The 22,919-nt window shown below is 43.3% G+C and overlaps 1 protein-coding gene across 1 annotated transcript in view; it reads left to right on the forward strand.

The window, feature by feature from the left end:
* The window catches only part of LOC137346990 (stathmin-like), a 32,615-nt gene that overhangs the window by 7,320 nt on the left and 2,376 nt on the right, over window positions 1-22,919 (forward strand). Inside the window, exons 2-4 of the mRNA XM_068010971.1 lie at window positions 6,058-6,138; window positions 20,002-20,165; window positions 21,196-21,387. Of these exons, the coding sequence (XP_067867072.1) occupies window positions 6,126-6,138; window positions 20,002-20,165; window positions 21,196-21,387 (369 nt within the window). The 5' untranslated portion in view covers window positions 6,058-6,125. The remainder of the gene's footprint in view (window positions 1-6,057; window positions 6,139-20,001; window positions 20,166-21,195; window positions 21,388-22,919) is intronic.

Consider the following 22,919-nt stretch of genomic DNA (forward strand, 5'->3'; position numbering starts at 1 on the left):
AATGAAACAATTAGCAAGGACAAATGTGGGTCCATTGCAGGCGGAGACGGGAGTTTGTGATGGAGAATGAGGAAATGGCAGAGATACCACACAATTGCTTTGTGTCTGTCTTCATGGAGGAAGGCACAGAAAATGTCCCAGAAATACTGGAGAATCAAGGGACTTGTAAAAACGAGGAACTGAAAGTAATTATTATCAATAAGGAGGTAGTACTCAAAAATAAAAATTTTAATTGGATTGAAAGTTGATAAATCGCCTGGACCAGATGAGCTAGATTCCAGAGTATTGAAGGAGGTGGCTATAGTGATGGTGGTTACCTTTCAAAATTCTATAGATTCTGGAAGGGTTCTTGCAGACTCCTGAGGTCCCCAGCATCTCACATGCCAGTCTTCAGCCAATCAGATTCATTCCACATGATGTGAAGGAACAGCTGAAGGCACTGGATACTGTAAAGGCTATGGGCCCTGACAACATTCTGGCAGTAATACTGAAGACTTGTGCTCCAGAACTAGTCGTGTCCCTAGCCAAGCTGTTCCAGTACAGTTACAACACTGGTATCTACCTGGCAATGTGGAAAATTCCCGGGTATCTCCTGTACACAAAAAGCAGAATGAATCCGACCCAGCCAATTACTGCCCATTCAGTCTACTCCCAATCGTCAATAAAGTGATGGAAGGGGGGATGTTTGCTGATTGGTGCTGAACATTGTGCATTCGCAACTCTTCAGATACTGAAGCAGCCCATGCCCATATACAGCAAAACCTGGACAACATCCAGGTTTGGGCTGATAAGTGGCAAGTAACATTTGTGCCAGGCAATCACCATCTCAAACAAGAGATAATCTAACCATCTCCCCTTGACATTCAGTGGCATTGCCATTGCTGAATCCCCCACTATCAACATCCTGGGGGTCACCATTGATCAGAAACTGAACTGGACCAGCTGTATAAGAGGCGGTGGTGTAGTGGTAATGTCACTGGGATAGTAATCCTAGGGACATGGGTTTGAATCCCACAACGGCAGATGGTGAAAGTTGAATTCAGTTAATAAATCTGGAATTAAAACCATGAAGTCATTGTCAATTGTTGTAAAAACCCATCTGGATCACTAATTTCCTTTTTTAGTGAAGGAAATCTGCTGCCCTTACCAGGTCCGGCTTATATGTGATTCCAGACCCGCAGCAATATGGTTGACTCTTAACTACCCTCTGAAATGGCCCAGCAAGCCACTCAGTTCAAAGGCAATTCAGGTTGGGCAAGAAATGCTGGCCTTGCCAGTGATGCCCGCATCCCATGAAAAAATACAAAACAAAATGCTGAGGCTGGGAATTCAGGCTGAGTAACTCGCCTCCTGATTCCCCAATGCCACCTTCTACAAGGCACAAGTCAGGAGTGTGATGGAATACTCTCCATTTGCTTGGATAGGTGCAGCACCAACAACACTCAAGAAGCTCGACCATCTGCTTGATTGACAGCCCATCCACTACCTTCAACATTCACTCACTCCCTCAACTACCAACACACAGTGGCAGCAGTGTGTACCATCTGCAACATGCACTGCAACAACTCACCAAGGCTCCTTTTGACAGCACCTTCCAAACCCGCAACCTCTACCACCTAGAAGGACAAGGGCAGCAGATGCATGGGAATACCACCACCTGCAAGTTCCGCACCAGGCCACACACCATCCTGACTTGGAACTATATCACTGTTCCTTCATTGTTGCTGGGTCAAAATCCTGGAACCCCCTAACAGTACTGTTGGTGTACCTACACCCCCAAGGACTGCAGCGGTTCAAGAAGGCAGCTCACTACCACCTTAAGGGCAATTAGAGATGGGCAACAAATCCAGCGATGCCCACTTTCCCTACACGAATTTTAAAAAAAAAACTGAAAAGTAACAAATTTAACCCTACTATTTAAGAAGGGAGCGAGAGAAAGTGGAGAACTACAGACCTGTTGGTTTGATGTAAGGAAAATGTTAGAACCTATTATAAAGCATGAGATAACTGGACACTTGGAAAATAACAATTGGGCAGAGTCAGCATGAATTTGTGAAAGGGAAGTCATGTTTGACAAACCTGTGGAGTTTTTTTGAGGATGTAACCTGTAGCATAAAGAAGAACCAATAGATGTGTTGTATTTGGATTTTCAGAAGGCTTTTTATAAGGTCCCACACAGGAGGTTAGTAAACAATTAGAAAACATGGGATTGGGGGTAATATACTGCAATGGATTGAAAATTGGTTAACAGACAGAAAGCAGAGAGTAGGAATAAATGGGTCATTCTCAGGATGGTAGGTGGTTACTAGTGGGGGTATCACAAGGATCAGTGCTTGGGCCACAGCTGTTTACAATCTGTATAAGTGATTTGGATATGGGGACCAATTGTAATTTGCGGATGACAACTGGGAGGGAATGTAAGTTGAGGAGGAGGTTTCGAGGGGTTTTGGACAGCCTTAATGAATGGGAAAGAACATGGCAGATGGAATATAATAAGTAAGTGTGAAAAAAACAAAGGCAGAATATTTCTTAAATAGTAAGAGGTTGGGAAGTGTTAATGAACAAGGACACCCAGGTCTCTTTGGAAATGAGTCACTAAAAGCTAGTATGCAGGTGCAGCAAGCAGTTAAGGTTAAATGGTATGTTTTTTTTTTCCGACAGTGATTTTTATTGCGTCTAATCTGTGCTGGAACTAGGACAGATACAAAAAGACAATGTAACAGACTCGGCAGACGGGGCTTTAGCGCCCTTAGTCCCGCCCCCTTCCCCCCCTAAATGGTATGTTGGCCTTCATTGCAAGGGGATTTGAGTACAGGAGTAAAGATGTATTGCTTCAATTGTATAAAGCCTTGGTGAGACTGCATCTGGAGTATTGTATACAGTTTTGGTCTCATTATCTAAGGATTTTTAAATATTTGCCATAGAGGGAGTGCAATGTAGGTTCACCAGACTAATCCTTGGGATGGCAGGATTGTCTTATGAGGAGAGATAGCAGAAACTGGCCCTGTATTCTCTAGAGTTTCGAAGAATGAGAGGTGATCTCATTGAAACTTACACAATTCTTACAGGGCATGACGGGGTTGATGCGGACAGATTGTTTCCTTCGGCTGGTGAGTCTAGAACCGGGGGGGCAGAATAATGGGCAGGCCGTTTAAGACTGAGATGAGGAATTTCTTCACTGAGGGTAGTAAATCTGTGTAATTCTCTACCCCCAGGGGGCTGTGATCATTGAGTATTTTCAAGACAGAAATCGATAGAGTTCTGAATACTGACGACGTCAAGGGATATGGAGATAGTGGGGAAAAATGACGTAGAGTTAATGATCAGCCATGATCTGTTTGAATGGCGGAGAAGGCTCGATGGGTTGAAAGGCCTATTCCTGCTCCTATTTCCTATGATCCTAATAAATATGAGGGTAAATTTCCTCCAACTAAATATTGGGAAGACTGAAGCCATTGTCTGTGGTCCCTGCTATGAACTCTGTTCCCCGGCAACTATGCGAAGCTGAATCAGACCATTTGCGACCTGGGTATTGTGTTTGACCTGCAGATGAGATTCTGCCCACATCCATACCATCACCAAGACTGCCTCCTTCCACCTCTAACATTGACCCTGCCTCAATTCATCTGCTACTAAAGCCCTCATCTATGTCTTTGTTGCCTCCAGACTTAATTATTCCAACACTTTCCTGGCCATCTTCCACCTTGCATAAACTCATGTTCATCCAAAACCCTTGCTCCCCTATCTTAATTCACTTACGTCTCATTCCCTGTCACCCCTGTGCTTGCTGACCTACACTGGCTCCTGGTCTGACAGCACCTCAGTTTTAAAATCTTCGCCCTTGTTTTCAAATCCCTCCATTACCTTTACCGTCTCTATATCTGTAAACTCCTCCAGCCCTACAAGCCTTAGATCTCTGCGCTCTTGCTCATCCCCAATTTTAATCACTCCACCATCGGTGGCTGTGCTTCTAGCTGCCTTAGCCCTAAGCTCTGGAATTCCCTCCTCTTTTAAAACATAGAAAATAGGAGCAGGAGTAGGCCATTCGGCCCTTTGGGCCTGCTCTGCCATTCAAAAAAGATCACGGCTGATCGTCTAATTCAGTACCCTGTTCCCGCTTTCTTCCCCAAATCTCTTGATCCCTTTGGCATTAAGACATGTACCTATCTCCTTCTTGAATATATTTAATGACTTGGCCTCCACTACCTTTCTGCGGTAAAGGCCTGCTACCCGACCCGAACCCGACAGGACCCGACGACATGGGTCGGGTTGGGCCGCTCTTCCGGTTCGGGGCCGGGTCCTGGTCGGGGAGACACAGCAAGAATTGGTGGTAAGCGTTAAAAGTTTAGAAAATTTACCTGAGCTACGAGTCCGGGACGTCAAGCAGGGAAACTGAGTCTGAGCAGTGAGTTTCTCTATGACATCATCACGCTCATGCTGCAGCTTCCTGAAGATTGGGAGTTGGAAGGTAAGTAAAGGGAACATTGCGGTCGGGGCAGGTTGGGCTCGAGGTGTGGGGGTGGGGGGCAGGGGGTTGGAAATTGAGGGACTCCGGGCTCGGATGCGATGTGGTTTGGGTCGGGTTTTTTTTTTGTTTCTTTTGTAACTTGAGCAGTCCTTTATTCTGCAGTAGAGAATTCCACAGGTTCACCACCCTCTGAGTGAAGAAATTTCTCCTCGTCTCAGTTCTAAATGGCATACCCTGTATCCTGAGACTATGACCCCTGGTTTGGGACATCCCCCCCAAATCGGGAACATCCTCCCTGCATCTAGCCTGTCTAGTCCTGTTAGAATTTTATAGGTATCTATGAGATCCCCTCTCATTCTTCTAAACTCCAATGAATATAGGCCTACTTGATCCAATCTCTCATACGTCAATCCTACTATCCCAGGAATCAGCCTAGTAAATCTTCTTTGCACTCCCTCCATGGCAAGAACATCCTTCCTCAGATAAGGAAACCAAAACTGCACACAATATTCCAGATGTGGTCTCACCAAGGCCCTGTATAACTGCAGTAAGACATCCTTGCTCCTGTACTCAAATCCTCTTGCAATGAAGGCCAACATACTATTCACCTTCCTAACTGCTTGTTGCACCTGAATGCTTGCTTTTAGCGACTGGTGTACAAGGACGCCCAGGTCTCGGTGCACTTCCCCCTTTCCCAATCTATCACCATTCACATAATATGCCTTTCTGTTTTTACAACCAAAGTGGATAACGTCACATTTATCCATGTTATACTGCATCTGCCATGCATTTGCCCACTCACCCAACTTGTCCAAATCACATTGTAGCCTCTTTGCATCCTCCTCACAGCTCGCATTTCCCCCTCCCTCCCCATCTGTGTGTTGTCTGCAAACTTGTAAATGTTACATTTAGTTCAGTCACCCAAGTCATAAATATATATTGTGAATAGCTGTGGCCCAAGCACTGATCCCTGTGGTACCCCACTAGTCACTGCCTGCCACCTGGAAAAAGACCCGTTTATTCCTACTCTCTGTTTCCTGTCTGTCAACCAATTCTTGATCCATGCCAGTATATTACCCCCAATCCCATGTGCTTTAATTTTACACACTAACATCTTATGTGGGACTTTATCAAAAGCCTTCTCAAAATCCAAATACACCACATCCACTGGTTCTCCCTTATCTATTCTACTAGTTACAACCTCAAAAAAAACTCCAGTAGATTTGTTAAGCATGATTTCCCTTTCGTAAACCCATGCTAACTTTGCCCGATCCCGTTTATGCTTTCCAGGTGTTTTGCTATCACATCCTTTATAATAGACTCGAGCATTTTCCCCACTAATGATGTAAGGCTCTCTTGCGCCATGTCCCCCTTGACCAAGCTTCTGTTCATCTGTCCTGTTATCTCCTGTGGCATGGTATCAAAATGTTTTTATTGATCTTGTTACCTGCCTTGGTGAATTAATTTGGTGCAACGCAACAACTAGACCAAGTTGGTTTTCAATACAATTCGTTTTCACTTTGGGACAAGAATTTTTTTGTGTTTTGGTATCACTTATTTTTAAAATTTGCCATCTTCTCATTTTACAGGTTCTGCTCTTTACATTGAACATTTTTCCTGAGGTGTCAAGTTTACTTTCTGTTCCCTCTTATTGAACATGGCTTGTACTGGTAAGCGTGACCTTCATTTGCACATAATTCTGGACACTGGGATGCCTGACTATCACTACTTGGTATTTTCTTTAGTGGGGGATGTAGAGAAGAAGGGCAAGAGCAGAAAGAAATGGAAGAGACTTATTTAATTTCTCAGTTGTTGATGGGACTTTATATGTTTTCATCACAAGCTTAAAAGCTACTTTTCTTGTCATATATAGACATAATTTGGTTATAAACTAAGAGGGGCAATAACAATGTAGTGAAGTTCTTCTGAGGCTGCTTTCACAAGTTGGGAAAATAAGTCAATCTTGAACAGAGCTAATTGAAGAGAATACTTAGTACATAATTTCATGTTTTGAATGTGGGAGATTATTTAATTGGTTTGGATTTTAGGAACAGGAGTAGGCCATTAAGGATTTGGGCTGTTTCACCATTTGATGAGATCATGACTGATCTGCGACCTATTTCCACATACCTGTCTTTACCCCTGTATCCCTTAATACCTTTGGCTAACAAAAAACTATTAATCTCCGTTTTAAAGCTAACAATTGATTTAGCATCAAATGCCATTTGCAGACGAGTGTTCCAAACTAACTACTACTTTTTGCATGAAGAAGTGTTTCCTAATTTCACTCCTGGAAGGTCTAGTCCTAGACTCCCCAACTAGCAGAAATTATTTCTCTCAATCTACCCTATCTGTTCCCCTTAATATCTTAAACTTCAATAAGATCACCCTTAACCTTCTAAATTCCAGAGAATGCACCCTAGTTTGTTTATTCTCTCCTTGTAGCTTAACCCTTGGAGTCCAGGTATCATTCTAGTAAATCTAAGCTAAACTCCCTCCCAGGCCAATATATTATTCCCAAGGTGTGGATTTTGTGGAGGTTAAGAAATAAACAAGATGAGTCTTTGAAAAATAGTCTTGAGATGATGAATTTAGCATCAGTGGGGGTAAAGTATAGATGGAGGCAAGCCATGTTGCAGAAGTGTAAGTAAATGGCCTTAATGGATAGAATATAATCTGGTTTGAAGCCGCAATGCTGATTGCAGCTGGAGCTGATAAACCAACCGTGGTGAGTCAGTGACCAAGGTGTGGAGATTTTGATTGGGGGGGATGAGGGGAGGCAAAAATAATTTTTGATCTAACTGAAGTTCAATTGAAGGAAATTTTGGTTCGTCCATGACATAATGGCAGACGGGCAAGTTGACAGAATGGAGGGATTGAAGTCAATGGTAGAGAGGTAGAACTGGGTGTCTTCATTATACATGTGATTCTACTTGGGCTAGTGGAACAAAGCAATCTTGGAGTACAAATGCACTAGTCACAAAGTTGCGCCACAGGTAAGCAATGTCATAAAAAAGCTAACCAAGCTTTCTTTCTAGAGGGATAGAATTGAAAAGTAGGGAAGTTGTGCTAAACCTGTATCAAACCTTGGTTAGACCACACCTAGAATACTGTGTGCAGTTCTGGTCACCATTTATAAAAAGGATATTGGAGGCATTGGAGAGGATGCAGAGAAGATTTACAAAGATTATACCTGAAATGCATGGGTATATATATGGGAAAGGATGAACAGGCTGGGTCTTTTTTTTTCCCCTTTTGGAAAAGAAGGCTGAGGAGGGTTTCCAAATAGAGGACTTTAAAATTATGAAAGATTTTGATAGAGTAGACAGACAATGTTTTCAATTGTGGGGAAAAGCATAATTACGTGTCATTCAATATAAGATGGTCACCAAGAAATCGAGTAGTAATATATTGGCAAGGTTAGAGGATTGGCTAACATGAAACAGTCGGGATAAATGTGTTATCTTCAGTTTGGCAAACTCTAACCAGTGGGGTGCCACAGGGATCTGTGCTGGCGCCTCAACTATTTACAATCTATATTAATGACTTGGATGAAAGGACCAACTGTATTGTAACTAAATTTTCTACAGTACAAAGATGGGTGGGAAAGCAAGTTGTGAGGAGGACATGATCTACAAAGGGATATAGATAGGTTAAGTGAGTGGGCAAAAATTTGGCAGATGGAATATAATGTGGGAAAGTGTGAGGTTATCCACTTTGGGAAGAATACAAAAGCAAAATATTTAAATAGAGACAACAGAATGCTGCCGTGCAGAGGGATCTGGGTGTCCTTGTACGTGAATCACACAAGGTTAGCATGCAGGTACTACAGGGTTCTAAAACAGAACCAGCGCATCCAGTATCTCTTCATTTGTGATTTTCCAGAATTCCTTGGATTCAGGAATGGTCCCATCAGATTGGAAATTGGCAAATGTTACACTGCTTTTCAGGAAATGAGGTAGAGAGAAAACATGGAACTACAGGCCAGTTAGCCTAACATCAGTTGTTGGAAAGATGCTGGAAACTATTATTGAAGTCTTAACATTGCACTTGGGAAATCATAGTATGACTAGAAAAAGTCGGCATTGTTTTACTAAAGGGAGATCCTGTTTGACAAATTTATTAGAGATTTTTGAGGATATAACTAGTAGGGTAGATAAAGGGGAACCAGTAGATGTAGTATACCTGGATTTTCAAAAGGCATTCGGTGCCACATAAAAGATTAATAGGCAAGGTAAGGGCTCATGGTGTTGGGGGTAATAATTTGCGTGGATAGAGAATTGGTTAACAGACTGGAAGCAGAGAGTGGGCATAAATGGGGCATTTTCAAGTTGGCAGGCAGTGAATAGTGGGGTGCCACAAGGATCAGTGCTGGGCCCTGTGCTACTTACACTATATTAATGACTTGGATGAAGAGACCGAGAGTAATGTATCTAAATTTGCTGATGATACAAAGCTAGGTGGAAAGGTAAGCTGCTGGGAGAACAGAGGCTGCAAAGAAATATAGACAGGGCAACAAGATGGCAAATGGAGTATAATGTAGGGAAGTGTGAAGTTGTTCACTTTGGTCATAAAAATAGAAAAGCAGAATATTTTTTAAAAGGTGTGAAACTGATCAGTGTTGGTGTTCAGAGAGACTTGGGGGTATTCTTACAAGGAATGCACAAAGTTAACATGCAGGTGCAGGAGGCTGTTAGGAAGGCAAATGGCATGTTGGCCTTTATTGCAAGATGATTGGAGTACAGGAATAAAGAAGTCTTACAAAAAGACCGTACCTGGAATAGTGTTCAGTTTTGGTATCCACATTTAAGAAAGGATATATTTGTACTGGAAGCTGTGTAGTGAAGGTTTACTAAATTGGTCCCTAGGATGAGAGGGTTGTCTTACGATGAGAGGTTGAGTAAATTGGGTCTATGTTCTCTGGAGTTTAGAAGAATGAGAGGTGATCTAATTGAGATGTACATGATTCTGAAAGGGCTTGATGGGGTAGAAGCTGAGAAATTGTTTCCACTGGTCAGGGAATCTAGAATGCGGGGGACACAGTCTCAGGATAAGGGGTCAATCATTCAGGACTGAGATGAGGAGAAATTACTACACTCAAAGGATTGTGAATCTTTGGAATTCTCTACCCCAGAGAGTTGTGGATGCTTCATGGTTGAATACATTTAAGTCTGGGATAGATAGATTTTTGGTCTCGGGGGAATCGAGGGATCTGGGGAGCGGGCTGGAAAGTGGAATTGAAGCCCAAGATCAGCCATGATCATATTGAATGACAGAGCAGGCTTGATGGGCCATATGGTCTACTTCTGATCCTATTTCTTGTGTTCTTATGTTCTTGTACAACAAGTAATTAGGAAGGTAAATGGAATGTTGGTTTTTATTGCAAGGGGGTGGACTATAAAAGTAGGGAAGTCTTGCTACAACTGTACAGTGTGTTGATGAGACCACACCTAGAGTGCAGAAGGCAGTTTTGGCCTCCTTAAATATGAAGGGATATAATTGCATTGGAGGTAGTTCAAAGAAGGTTCACCAGGTTGGCTTCTGGGATGGAGTTGTTGGGTTGAGCTGGTTGGGCCTATACTCATTGCAGTTTAGAAGAATGAGAGATGATTGTATTGAAACATAGGATTTTGATGGGGGCTTGACCGGGTAGATGTTAACATGATGTTTCCTCTCTGGGAGATGGAAATCTAGAACCAGGGTTGTGGTTTCAGAATAAGGGCTCTCCTATTTAAGATGGAGATGAGGAGGAATTCCTTCTGAGGGTCATTAATCTTTGGAATTATGGTACCCCAGAGGGCAGTGGAGGTTTGAGTCATTGAATATATTCAAGGCTGAATTACAGATTTTTTAAAATCTACAAGAGAGTTGGGGGCTGGTGGGGTGGGGACGTAGGCAGGCAGGAAAGTGGAATTGAGGCCACCATCAGATAAACCATGTTATTGAATGGCGGAGCAGGCTCGAGGGGCCAAATGGCCGCCTCCTGCTCTTATTTCTTATGTTTTTGTTGGTTTCTGGGATGTGGGCATCACTGGCTAGGTCTGCATTTATTGCCCAGCCCTAATTGCCCTTGAGAAGGTGGTGGTGAGCTGCCTTCTTGAACTGCTGCAGTCCTTGGGGTGTAGGTAGACCAACATTGCTGTTAGGAAGGGAATTCCAGGATTTTGACCCAGCAGCAGTGAAGGAACGGTGATATAGTTCCAAGTCAGGATGATGTGTGGCTTGGAGGGGAACATGCAGGTGATGGTGTTCTCGTATGCCTGCTGCCCTTGTCCTTTTAGGTGGTAGAGGTCACAGGTTTGGAAGGTGCTGTCGAAGGAACCTTGGTAAGTTGCTGCAGTGCATCTTGTAGATGATGCACGCTGCTGCCACTGTCTGTTGATCGTGGAGGGAGTGAATGTTGAAGGTGGTGGATGGGGTGCCAAACAAGTGGGCTGCTTTGTCCTAGATGGTGTTGAGCATCTTGAGTGTTGTTGGAGCTGCACCCATCCAGGCAAGAGGAGAGTATTCCATCATACTCCTGACTTGTGCCTTGTAGATGGTGGGCAGGCATTAGGGAGATAGAGGCGAGTTACTTGCTGCAGAATTCCCAGCCTCTGACTTGCTCTTGTAGCCACAGCATTTATGTGGCTGGTCCAGTTCAGTTTCTGGTCAATGGTGACCCCCAGGATGTTGATAGTGGGGATTCAGCCATGGTAGTGCCATTGAATGTCAAGGGGAGATTGTTAGATTCATTCTTGTTTGAGATGGTCATTGCCTGGCACTTGTGTGGCATGAATGTTACTTGCCACTTATCAATTCAAACCTGGATGTTGTCCAGGTCTTGCTGCATTTCTACACAGACAGTTTCAGTATCTGAGGAGTCGCGAATGGTGCTGAACATTGTGCAATCATCAGCGAACATCCCCACCTTATGATGGAGGGGAGGTCATTGATGAAGCGGCTGAAGATGGTTGGGCCTAGAACATTGCCCTGAGGAACTCCTGCAGTGATGTCCTGGGACTGAGATGATTAACCTCCAACAACCTCAACCATCTTCCTTTGTGTTAGGTATGACTCCAAACAGAGTTTTCCCCCAATTTCCATTGACACCAGTTTTGCTAGGGCTCCTTGATGCCATACTCTGTCAAATGCTGCCTTGATATCAAGGGCAGTCACTCTTCCCTCATCTTCTTGAAGAAACTTCTTTACCCAGAGAGTGGTGAGAATGTGGAACTCTCTACCAAGGGAATGGTTGAAAGAAATAGTATAGGTGCATTTATAAAAGGAAGCTGGACAAGCATGAGGGAGAAGGGTATAGAGGTTTTCAATGGTATCTTTAGATGAGGAAAGATGGGAGAAGGCTGGCATGGACTAGTTGGACTGTTTGGCCTGTTTCTGTGCCATATATCCTGTGTAATCCTATATAATCCTGTGTAAATATCCGTTAGTGTATGGGACAAGAAGGAAATAGATATCTATTTTGTAGGAAATAAAAGGAGAAAATATTGGAAACACTAAGCAGGTTAGGCAGCATGGGTGGAAAGAGAAACAGAGTTAACAGGCCTTTCATCAGAACTGCTTTCTAGCATTGCCTTCATATTCCACGTGTCAAGTCCCACTGTCTATAAGTGATTCATTGTACAGCACTGATACCAAGTTTGTCAGAACTTGCACTCAGGATTTCCAAAGTGCTTCACATAAAGTAGATTACTTTGAAGTGCAGTTACTGTTAATATTTTGTTCATGCACATTTCCTTCTATATTCAACAAACCTGGAAACCGCCTGTGGATATTTTCTCTACTTGAAGTCTAATCTATATACTAGACCTGCAATAGACGTAATGCACTTTATCTTAAATATGGATTCATATTTTTATTTTCCCGAATCAGTCCCTTTAATTCAGTGTGTGAATTGAAATATTTTTGACATAAGGTGCTATATAAATGCAAATTGTTATCTTAAAGTGTTATGTTTTTATGTTGTGGCGTTTTTGTTTGTGCATAACAACAAATATTGAAGTGCACCGAACAGTAGAAGCCAGTTAGCATATAATGAGGAAGGTTGGATTTAAATCCAACCCATGTGAAATTCCATCCGTCAAGCAGTATCCTCTTTGCAGAGTAACAAATTGTCAGCTAGTACTATACATTTCATAACTATCTGTTTCAAGGGAGTGTTTGGAGGATCCAAAAATGAGGGAGCATCCTCTGCTGGTTGCACTTGAACTTTTACCACAGGTTGCAACTCTGAGCCTCCAGTAATGACTGAACTGCATGGTTTGGACTTTGGCTAATGATTTATGTTCATTGGCATTCTTGCACAGGTGACTGTTGCAGAGGTTGTGGGAAGAAGTCTTTCCAATGCTTAGATATGGAATACCCATCAACTGTTTTGAAAGTCTTAGAAATATTAACTTACTCCTGTATCTTTCAGTGCCTCAAGCTTTGTTCTGCTGTTCAGTCAGATCATGGCTGATCTGTACCTCTATTCCATTTACTTACCTTAGTTCCATATCCCTTGCTGCCCTTGCCCAACAAAAATCTTCATGATTTCAGTCATAAAAATGTCACTTGAAAATGTCTCAGCCTTTGGGTGAGAGGTTCTAGATTTCTACTACCCTTTGTATGGAAAAAATGATTTCATTTCTGGATTTTCCCCCATCAGAGGAAATAGATTCTGTGCATCTAAAATAGTAAAGGGATTCAATAGGGTAAACTCCTCAATTAGATCACCCTTCAACATTCTAACTCTTCTCAAAGATGATGATCCAGGGCCGTTGGAAGGAGCATTGCTGGAACCATCTCAATCGGGGTTCAACAGTATCAGAAAACCATCAAAACAATCCCTCAACAGCCTGAGAGATCATATTTGGGTATGCTGCAAACAGTTGCTGAGATGCAAAAGGCTAAGCAACAGATGAAGAATAACCAAGGCATGTGGTCCGGACAACATTCCAACAGAAATCTATAAAGCTGGTGGTCATAAACTCTTGCTGAAACGCGGACCTTTTTTATAAAAATTTGGAAAAAAAGGTACTACCTGTCTTTGGTAATGCCATCATTGTTTCACTTTTTAAGAAGGGTGATAAATTTGTGGGAACTATAGAAACATATCCCTTCTGTCCATAATAGGAAAGATTCTCTCTTGAATCCTCCTGAACCACCACTTCCTCATCAGTGAAGACATACTTCTGGAGATCCAGTGTGGTTTCCAGCCGTTCAGGAGAAGCACATGTGATCTTTGTCACTTCACAAATCCAAGAAAAGTGCCTGGAACAACACTGAGCTCTACGTGGTCCCTATTGATCTGTCAGAGGCCTTGGATTCCATCAACTGTGAAGCTCTTTGGAAAATCTTCCAGCGATTTGGATGTCCAGCAAAATTTCTTGCTGTCCTGTGACTCTTGCATAACTGCAATGGATTGGTGACTAAGCCGTTTCGTATCCGAACAGGTGTCCAGCAAGGCTGTGAGATTGTGTCAATTCTCCGTTATTTACCTCCGCCTGGTCATGGAACTCATTTTGTGACCAGGTTTCGATTTTTGACAGGAGGCTTTTCAGCCTTCACTCTCTACGTCTTCAACTCCACATACAAAGAACAAAGAGAACAAAGAACAAAGATAATTACAGCACAGGAACAGGCCCTTCGGCCCTCCAAGCCTGCGCCGATCCAGATCTTCTCTCTAAACATGTCGCCTATTTTCTAAGGTTCTGTATCTCTTTTCTTCCTGCCCATTCATGTATCTGTCTAGATACATCTTAAAAGACTCCATCGTGCCCGCGTCTACCACCTCCGCTGGCAACGCGTTCCAGGTGCCCACCACCCTCTGCGTAAAGAACTTTCCACGCATATCCCCCCTAAACATTTCCCCTTGCACTTTGAACTCGTGTCCTCTAGTAATTGAAACCCCCACTCTGGGAAAAAGCCTCTTGCTGTCCACCCTGTCTATACCTCTCATGATTTTGTACACCTCAATCAGGTCCCCCCTCAACCTCCGTCTTTCTAATGAAAATAATCCTAATCTACTCAACCTCTCTCCATAGCTAGAGCCCTCCATACCAGGCAACATCCTGGTGAACCTCCTCTGCACCCTCTCCAAAGCATCCACATCCTTTTGATAATGTGGCGACCAGAACTGTACGCAGTATTCCAAATGTGGCCGAACCAAAGTCCTATACAAATGTAACATGACCTGCCAACTCTTGTACTCAATGCCCCGTCCGATGAAGGAAAGCATGCCGTATGCCTTCTTGACCACTCTATTTACCTGCGTTGCCACCTTCAGGGAACAGTGGACCTGAACACCCAAATCTCTCTGGACATCAATTTTCCCCAGGACTTTTCCATTTACTGTATAGTTCACTCTTGAATTGGATCTTCCAAAATGCATCACCTCGCATTTGCCCTGATTGAACTCCATCTGCCATTTCTCTGCCCAACTCTCTAATCTATCTATATTCTGCTGTATTCTCTGACAGTCCCCTTCACTATCTGCTACTCCACCAATCTTAGTGTCGTCTGCAAACTTGCTAATCAGTCCACCTATACTTTCCTCCAAATCATTAATGTATATCACAAACAACAGTGGTCCCAGCACGGATCCCTGTGGAACACCACTGGTCACACGTCTCCATTTTGAGAAACTCCCCTCTACTGCTACTCTCTGTCTCCTGTTGCCCAGCCAGTTCTTTATCCATCTAGCTAGTACACCTTGGACCCCAAGCGCCTTCACTTTCTCCATCAGCCTGCCATGGGGAACCTTATCAAACGCCTTACTGAAGTCCATGTATATGACATCGACAGCCCTTCCCTCATCAATCAACTTTGTCACTTCCTCAAAGAATTCTATTAAGTTGGTAAGACATGACCTTCCCTGCACAAAACCATGTTGCCTATCACTGATGAGCCCATTTTCTTCCAAATGGGAATAGATCCTATCCCTCAGTATCTTCTCCAGCAGCTTCCCTACCACTGACGTCAGGCTCACCGGTCTATAATTACCTGGATTATCCCTGCTACCCTTCTTAAACAAGGGGACAGCATTAGCAATTCTCCAGTCCTCCGGGACCTCACCCGTGTTTAAGGATGCTGCAAAGATATCTGTTAAGGCCCCAGCTATTTCCTCTCTCGCTTCCCTCAGTAACCTGGGATAGATCCCATCCGGACCTGGGGACTTGTCCACCTTAATGCCCTTTAGAATACCCAACACTTCCTCCCTCCTTATGCCGACTTGACCTAGAGTAATCAAACATCTGTTCCTAACCTCAACATCCGTCATGTCCCTCTCCTCGGTGAATACCGATGCAAAGTACTCGTTTAGAATCTCACCCATTTTCTCTGAGTCCAAGCATAACATTCCTCCTTTGTCCTTTAGTGGACCAATCCTTTCTCTAGTTACCCTCTTTCTCCTTATATATGAATAAAAGGCTTTGGTATTTTCCTTAACCCTGTTTGCTAAAGATATTTCATGACCCCTTTTAGCCCTCTTAATTCGTTTCAGATTGGTCCTACATTCCTGATATTCTTTCAAAGCTTCGTCTTTCATCAGCCGCCTACACCTTATGTATGCTTCCTTTTTCCTCTTAGCTAGTCTCACAATTTCACCTGTCATCCATGGTTCCCTAATCTTGCCATTTCTATCCCTCATTTTCACAGGAACATGTCTCTCCTGAACGCTAATCAACCTCTCTTTAAAAGCCTCCCACATATCAAATGTGGATTTACCTTCAAACAGCTGCTCCCAATCTACATTTCCCAGCTCCTGCCGAATTTTGGTATAGTTGGCCTTCCCCCAATTTAGCACTCTTCCTTTAGGACCACTCTCGTCTTTGTCCATGAGTATTTTAAAGCTTACGGAATTGTGATCACTATTCCCAAAGTAGTCCCCTACTGAAATTTCAACAACCTGGCCGGGCTCATTCCCCAACACCAGGTCCAGTATGGCCCCTTCCCGAGTTGGACTATTTACATACTGCTCTAGAAAACCTTCCTGGATGCTCCTTACAAATTCTGCTCCATCTGGACCTCTAACACTAAGCGAATCCCAGTCAATGTTGGGAAAATTAAAATCTCCTAGCACCACCACCCTGTTGCTCCTACATCTTTCCATAATCTGTTTACATATTTGTACCTCTATCTCACGCTCGCTGTTGGGAGGCCTGTAGTACAGCCCCAACATTGTTACCGCACCCTTCCTATTTCTGAGTTCTGTCCATATTGCCTCACTGCTCGAGTCCTCCATAGTGCCCTCCTTCAGCACAGCTGTGATATCCTCTTTGACCAGTAATGCAACTCCTCCACCCCTTTTACCTCCCTCTCTATCCCGCCTGAAGCATCAATATCCTGGGATATTTAGTTGCCAATCATGCCCTTCCCTCAACCAAGTCTCAGTAATAGCAATAACATCATACTGCCAGGTACTAATCCAAGCCCTAAGTTCATCTGCCTTACCTACTACACTTCTTGCATTAAAACAAATGCACCTCAGACCACCAGTCCCTTTATATTCATCATTTGCTCCCTGCCTGTTCTTCCCCTTAGTCACACTGACTTCATTATCTAGTTCCTTACAGGCTTTTGTTACTACCTCCTTACTGTCAACTGACCTCAATTGGTTCCCATCCCCCTGCCACATTAGTTTAAACCCTCCCCAACAGCGTTAGCAAAAGCACCTCCAAGGACATTGGTTCCAGTCCGGCCCAGGTGTAGACCGTCCAATTTGTAATAGTCCCACCTCCCCCAGAACCGGTCCCAATGTCCCAAAAATCTGAACCCCTCCTTCCTGCACCATCTCTCAAGCCACGCATTCATCCTGACTATTCTTTCATTTTTACTCTGACTATCACGTGGCACTGGTAGTAATCCTGAGATTACTACCTCTGAGGTCCTACTTTTTAACTTGGCTCCTAACTCCCTAAACTCTGCTTGTAGGACCTCATCCCGTTTTTTACCTATATCATTAGTGCCTATGTGCACAATGACAACTGGCTGTTCACCCTCCCCCTTTAGAATGTTCTGCAGCCGATCTGAGACATCCCTGACCCGTGCACCTGGGAGGCAACATACCATTCGGGAGCCTCGTTTTCGACCACAGAACCGCCTATCTACTCCCCTTACAATCGAATCCCCTACGACTATAGCCCTTCCACTCTTTTTCCCGCCCTTCTGAACAGCAGAGCCAGCCACGGTGCCATGGACCTGGCTACTGCTGCCTTCCCCTGGTGAGCCATCTCCCCCAACAGTATCCAAAACGGTATACTTGTTTTGGAGGGAGATGACCAAGGGGATTAGTCTCTCCCTTAATGTCAGCAAGACCAAAATCCATTTAGCCCTCTCCTGGACAAGCACCTACATCTCCAGTTATTGTTTTTTGATGGGGAGACTTTAGATGTCATTTAACGCTTCCCATATCTCGACAGCTACCCTTTCTCAAAAGGTCACCATCGAAGTGGAGATCCAGCACCGAATTGGCTGTGCCAGCACAGCCTTCCAAAAATTGGGTAACCGTGTCTCTGACAACAGAGACCTCCATAAGAGGACAAAGGCTTTAGTCTAAATGCTGTTGTCACGCTGTTCTATACGGTAGTGAGATGGGTCCCCTATCAAAGGGACCTCCAGTTGTCGGAAAATTTCCACCAGCGGTGTCTCCGCAGAATACTCAGTCAAGTGGGAAGACAGGTGAACAAACTCCAGCTTCCTCACCAAAGCCAACTCCTCCAGCATTGCAACCATGATCATGTGAAATCTGCTCTGCTGGTCTGGACTTGGCATCAGCATGCCAGATAATCCTGCTTCTGAAGCAGATCCTCTTTGTCACAACTTCAGGATGGCACCCGATCTCGAGGAGGACAGAGAAAACGTTTTAATGACACTCCGAAGGCCTCATTGAAAAGGGGACAAATTGACATTGGTGCATGTGCCACGTGGCAATACCTCCTCCAAACCGCAACACAGTCAAAAACTGACCGCATAAATTCTGTTGCAAAGTGTCAAATGCGGAAAGAGAACAGGACCCTGGCTCAGAGGGACCGCCGCCCCCTTAGGATACATTTGTCCTTTCTGCACAGGTGGTCATGATTGAGTTTCGACTTGACGGGAAGCTTTTCAGCCTTCACTCTCAACCTCTGCACAAAGACCTGTGGTTCCAGGATTAGTCTGATTTTTACCTGAGGACGCACAAATCGTGAACCCTGGCAGACATCATCCTCGTTTCATGGGACTGATGACTACAACGACGACCTTCTAAAATTCCAAGCCACGTTTTATGTATGCATTCAGTCCTTTTTTTTAAGCCTGGTGTTATGGCCGGGTGAGTAAGGGGTCTCCGGCTCCCTTCTGGCTCCTTTCCTGGTTTGGCCATAACAGCGTTTAACTTTTAAAATGTAGTATTTTAGCTTAACACCTCAGAGCAGTGAATAAAGACTCACTAAGTGTAATTGTAAATGAACCAACCAGACATGCTTTCTTGGGTTTAAAGAGGAAAGTTGTAGGCTTATTAACTTTACCACTCTAACTTGGTTATAATTACTAAAATAGGCAATGCAACCACACTAGCGTGCATATGAGAAAAACACACACAAATAGATACAGAGGGGGAGAAAGAATTAAAGGGGGAGGGTTTGGAGTAGTAGATGGAATTCAGTTACTGTCTTTAGTTTTGCTGTAAAGTCTTTTTGGTTGGAATTGCAGTCTTGTAGTTCTGGCTGGGGCCCAATGCACAGTTTCAGACTTACTTCTCTGGTACCAGAAGGCTGAAGATCTCCTCTGTCTTGAGGCTTAAATTGCTTCCGTGGGTCCCTGGAACTTTTCTAGATTCAGAAAGAGAGACGGGGAGATAGTTTCCTTCTGTTTTGTCTTCAAATTGCAGTCTGCCCTTTCTGTATGGTACAATTCACAAAGTCCCCAGGTTGGCCAGCAGGTTAATCATGTGACCAACTCTTTGTTTGAAACAGCATCGTCTACAAGGATTGTTGATTTCAAAAGTTCTTCAGTCACGCACGGTGGGGGGGGGGGGGGGGGTGGAGTTTTGTCTCTTACAAAGTCAGTGACACTCTCAATGTCTTTTGATCACCGCTGTTGACAAAACCCATCTCGCTAATTGAATCAGTGAGCATTGTTCAACTGTCTCTATAAATGCAAATGTGGAACCACGTTTTAGCTGTTTAGCTCTGGTCCTTTTAAACAAGTTTATGTTCAATGTCCAGTAAAAAGGGTTCAAGCAGCATTCCATATGACAAAGTTAGTGTGTTTCCATTTGGCCGGTGTGGTTTCTGTCACACTGGTATCATTCTGGTGAATCTGCACTGTAACCTTTCCAAGGCCAATATGCTTTTTCCTGAGATTCAGTTTCCTTTGCTATAAATTTAACATGTACAATGAAGATGGCCGGCATAGTGCTATATGAATTATTAAACTTTAAGCTTTGTCAAAATCCTGATTTCAGTCATGTTGTTTGACCTGCACAATCAATGCATTCAGGAACTATGTACATGGAAATGGACTTGGGCTAACTGCTACCATGCCATATTTTTAAAAAGTAACTCTTATTTCAGATATTAAAGTAAAAGAACTAGACAAGCGTTCTTCAGGCCAGGCTTTTGAGATAATTTTGAGCCCCACAGCTGAAACAATTCCAGAATTTCCTCTTTCTCCCAAAAAAGATCGATCACTTGAAGATCTTCAGAAAAAAATGGAAGCTGCAGAGAACAGACGAAAGGTACTTGAATGGAATATGAGCACAGTATAAGCTAAATGGTACTTAAAGTAGTGGTTGAAGGCCTGTTTGACCAAATAACAGTGCTGCCTAAAATGATGGGTGTTTTTGTTCTGTCAGTACTATGCAATGATTTTCTGACTTTAGGTTTTGACTCCCACTTCTGGTTTTTGAGTGCTCAACATCAAAACTTGGAAAAAAGCACTACATATCACTGACCACTCATCTGGAGAACAAAAACATTCACCGTGTGTAGCAAAAACCAGATGGAGAATAAAGCAGTTACCCCAACCTTGCACAGCAGCCTGCTGCACTAGTATGTATCTTGGTTTTGCACATCAGTCATCCTTGCGAATTCTAGGCAGTAGATTGCTGAGTTTGTGGCCAGCAGGAACTGAACCGCAATTTTCTAAAGTCGTCCATGCAGGAGACTTTACTTTTGCTTTGGACTGGATTTAAACAAATTTGAGGGGTTTTTTTTAAATCCTGATTTGCTGGACTATGCCATACAATCTGTGGAAGGGGTGGGAGGCTGTTAACATTTACATACAACTGGCACAGTAGGTAAATGTGCTCAGCAAATTGTTCCATTAAATTTTATTTTGTAGAAATAAAAAAATTAATCTTTAACAAGTATTGCAAAGGCACAGCATCCAAAGAGGAAGGCAGGCAAATATGAGATTTGTTTTTGAATTTTGAAGTAGTCTGCCTATAATGTTGGCCTGTTTCCTAACCTGTGTATTTCCTGTATTATCTGTCCTTTATTGATGCGTTATTTTTTCACATGCTTAGCATGCATTAAGTGATTTGCTTCTAAGTGTGATATAGTAGTTATTAATTGCTTTGAAGAGATGTTCATTCTACTAAGAATTATGGAGATGTAGAACTGTACCTGTTTTTAACTGGTTTTTGTTAAACATTTTTTCTTTGGGAAATACTTTGTGCCAGGATGTGACTTGCATCTCTGAATTAGTAGAGCTGTACTTGTGGTCTCGATGTTCAGCTGAACAATTGATCTTTGTTCTTTCCCTAGTCACATGAAGCAGAAGTTCTGAAGCAGTTGGCTGAAAAACAGGAGCATGTAAAGGAAGTGCTTCAGAGAGCTATTGAAGAAAATACCAAATTCAGCAAAATGGCAGAAGAAAGACTGATCTCCAAGATGGAACTCATCAAGGAGAATCGGGAAGCACAGTTAGCTGCCAAGCTCGAGCGCCTTCGTGAGAAGGCAAGTTAACTTTAACACATTTTTTTACACAGTAGAAGTAGAATCCAGAATGGCTTATTTCCCAGGGTCAGGACTGGAACTTTTTATTTTCCAATTCGTTACACTTCCTTCTCAGGGCTGTGACTGCAGGGGCATGGTTCCATGGGTGCTGGCAGCCCTCCAGTACCATGTCCAACTGGCCAGTTTTCATGCGAGTCTAGACAATGGGCACAGGCAACCTTTTGAACCATGATGTGTTATTGCAGCTGAGTCTTTTTCTGTCCATATTTGCCATTTCAGTATGTGAGACCATGACTCTGTGGGTGTCAACAGAAGCATGGATCACACCTTGGACCTTGCTGGTCTTTTATGACATTAACCATACCAGGTGGTGCACTTACCCACTGAACCATTGAGGGAACCTGTTGGAAAGTTCAAGGTATTAATGCCTTCCAGCCACAAGGTAAGTCATACCTGAGTGCATTTAATCATAGTTTTGCAGTTGGTTATCTACTAGAGCAGGTGATGACTTGAGATCCTGGAACTATATTTGGAATATAACACTAGCTTTCTAAGAAGTAAAATAAAATGTTGCAGTAAAATTCTGTACGCACCATCTGGAATACAGTATGCAATGTTGGTCAGCATACCAGAGGAACAATAAGGGTTTAAGAGGGTGCAGCAAGCGGCAATTAAGGTGCTTCAGGTTTCAGAAACCCAACAGGAAAAGTTTTTGGCTTTCCTCTTGGGGAAAGTGTATCAGCGGTTCATCACATTACTTCCATTGCAGGTTTCAGAAGCGAGAGAATATTTTTCTTTTAAGTTGGGTAAATATTGGAGGATTGTTGTACCTCTGTTTGTTTTCAAAAGGGAGCAAGGGATAGACTGAATAATTACAGGCCAGTCAGTCTAACTTCAGTAGTGGGCAAATTATTGGAATCTATTCTGAGAGACAGGATAAACACTTGGGGCACAGGTTAATCAAGGAAAGTCAGCATGGATTTGTTAAGGGAAGATCTTGTTCGACCAACTTGATCAAATTTTTTGAAGGAAGATAGATGAGGGTAGTGCAGTTTATGTGGTCTACATGGATTTTAGCAAGGCTTTTGACAAGGTCCCACATGGCAGACTGATTTAAAAAAATAAAATAAAATCCCATAGGATCCAGGGAAATGCAGCAAGGTGGATACAAAATTGGCTCAGTGGCAGGAAACAAAGGGTAATTGTTGACTACTGCTGTTTTTTGCAACTGGAGGGCTGTTTCCAGTGGCATTCCACAGGGATCCATACTAGGACCCCTGCTTTTTGTTGTGTGTATATTAACGATTTGGACGTAAATGCAGGGGGCATGGTCAAGAAGTTTGCAGATGAGACAAAGATTGGTCGTGTGGTAGATAGTGAGGAGGATAGCTGTAGGCTGCAGGAAGATATTGATGGTCTGGTCAGATGGGCAGAAAAGTGGCAAATGGAATTTAACCTGGAGAAGTGGGAGGTGATGCTATTGGGTAGGTCAAACAAGGCAAAGGAATACACAATTAATGGGAAAATACTGA

This window comes from Heterodontus francisci, chromosome 31 (genome assembly GCF_036365525.1).
Source record: "Heterodontus francisci isolate sHetFra1 chromosome 31, sHetFra1.hap1, whole genome shotgun sequence".
In the NCBI taxonomy this organism is placed as follows: Eukaryota; Metazoa; Chordata; class Chondrichthyes; order Heterodontiformes; family Heterodontidae; genus Heterodontus; species Heterodontus francisci.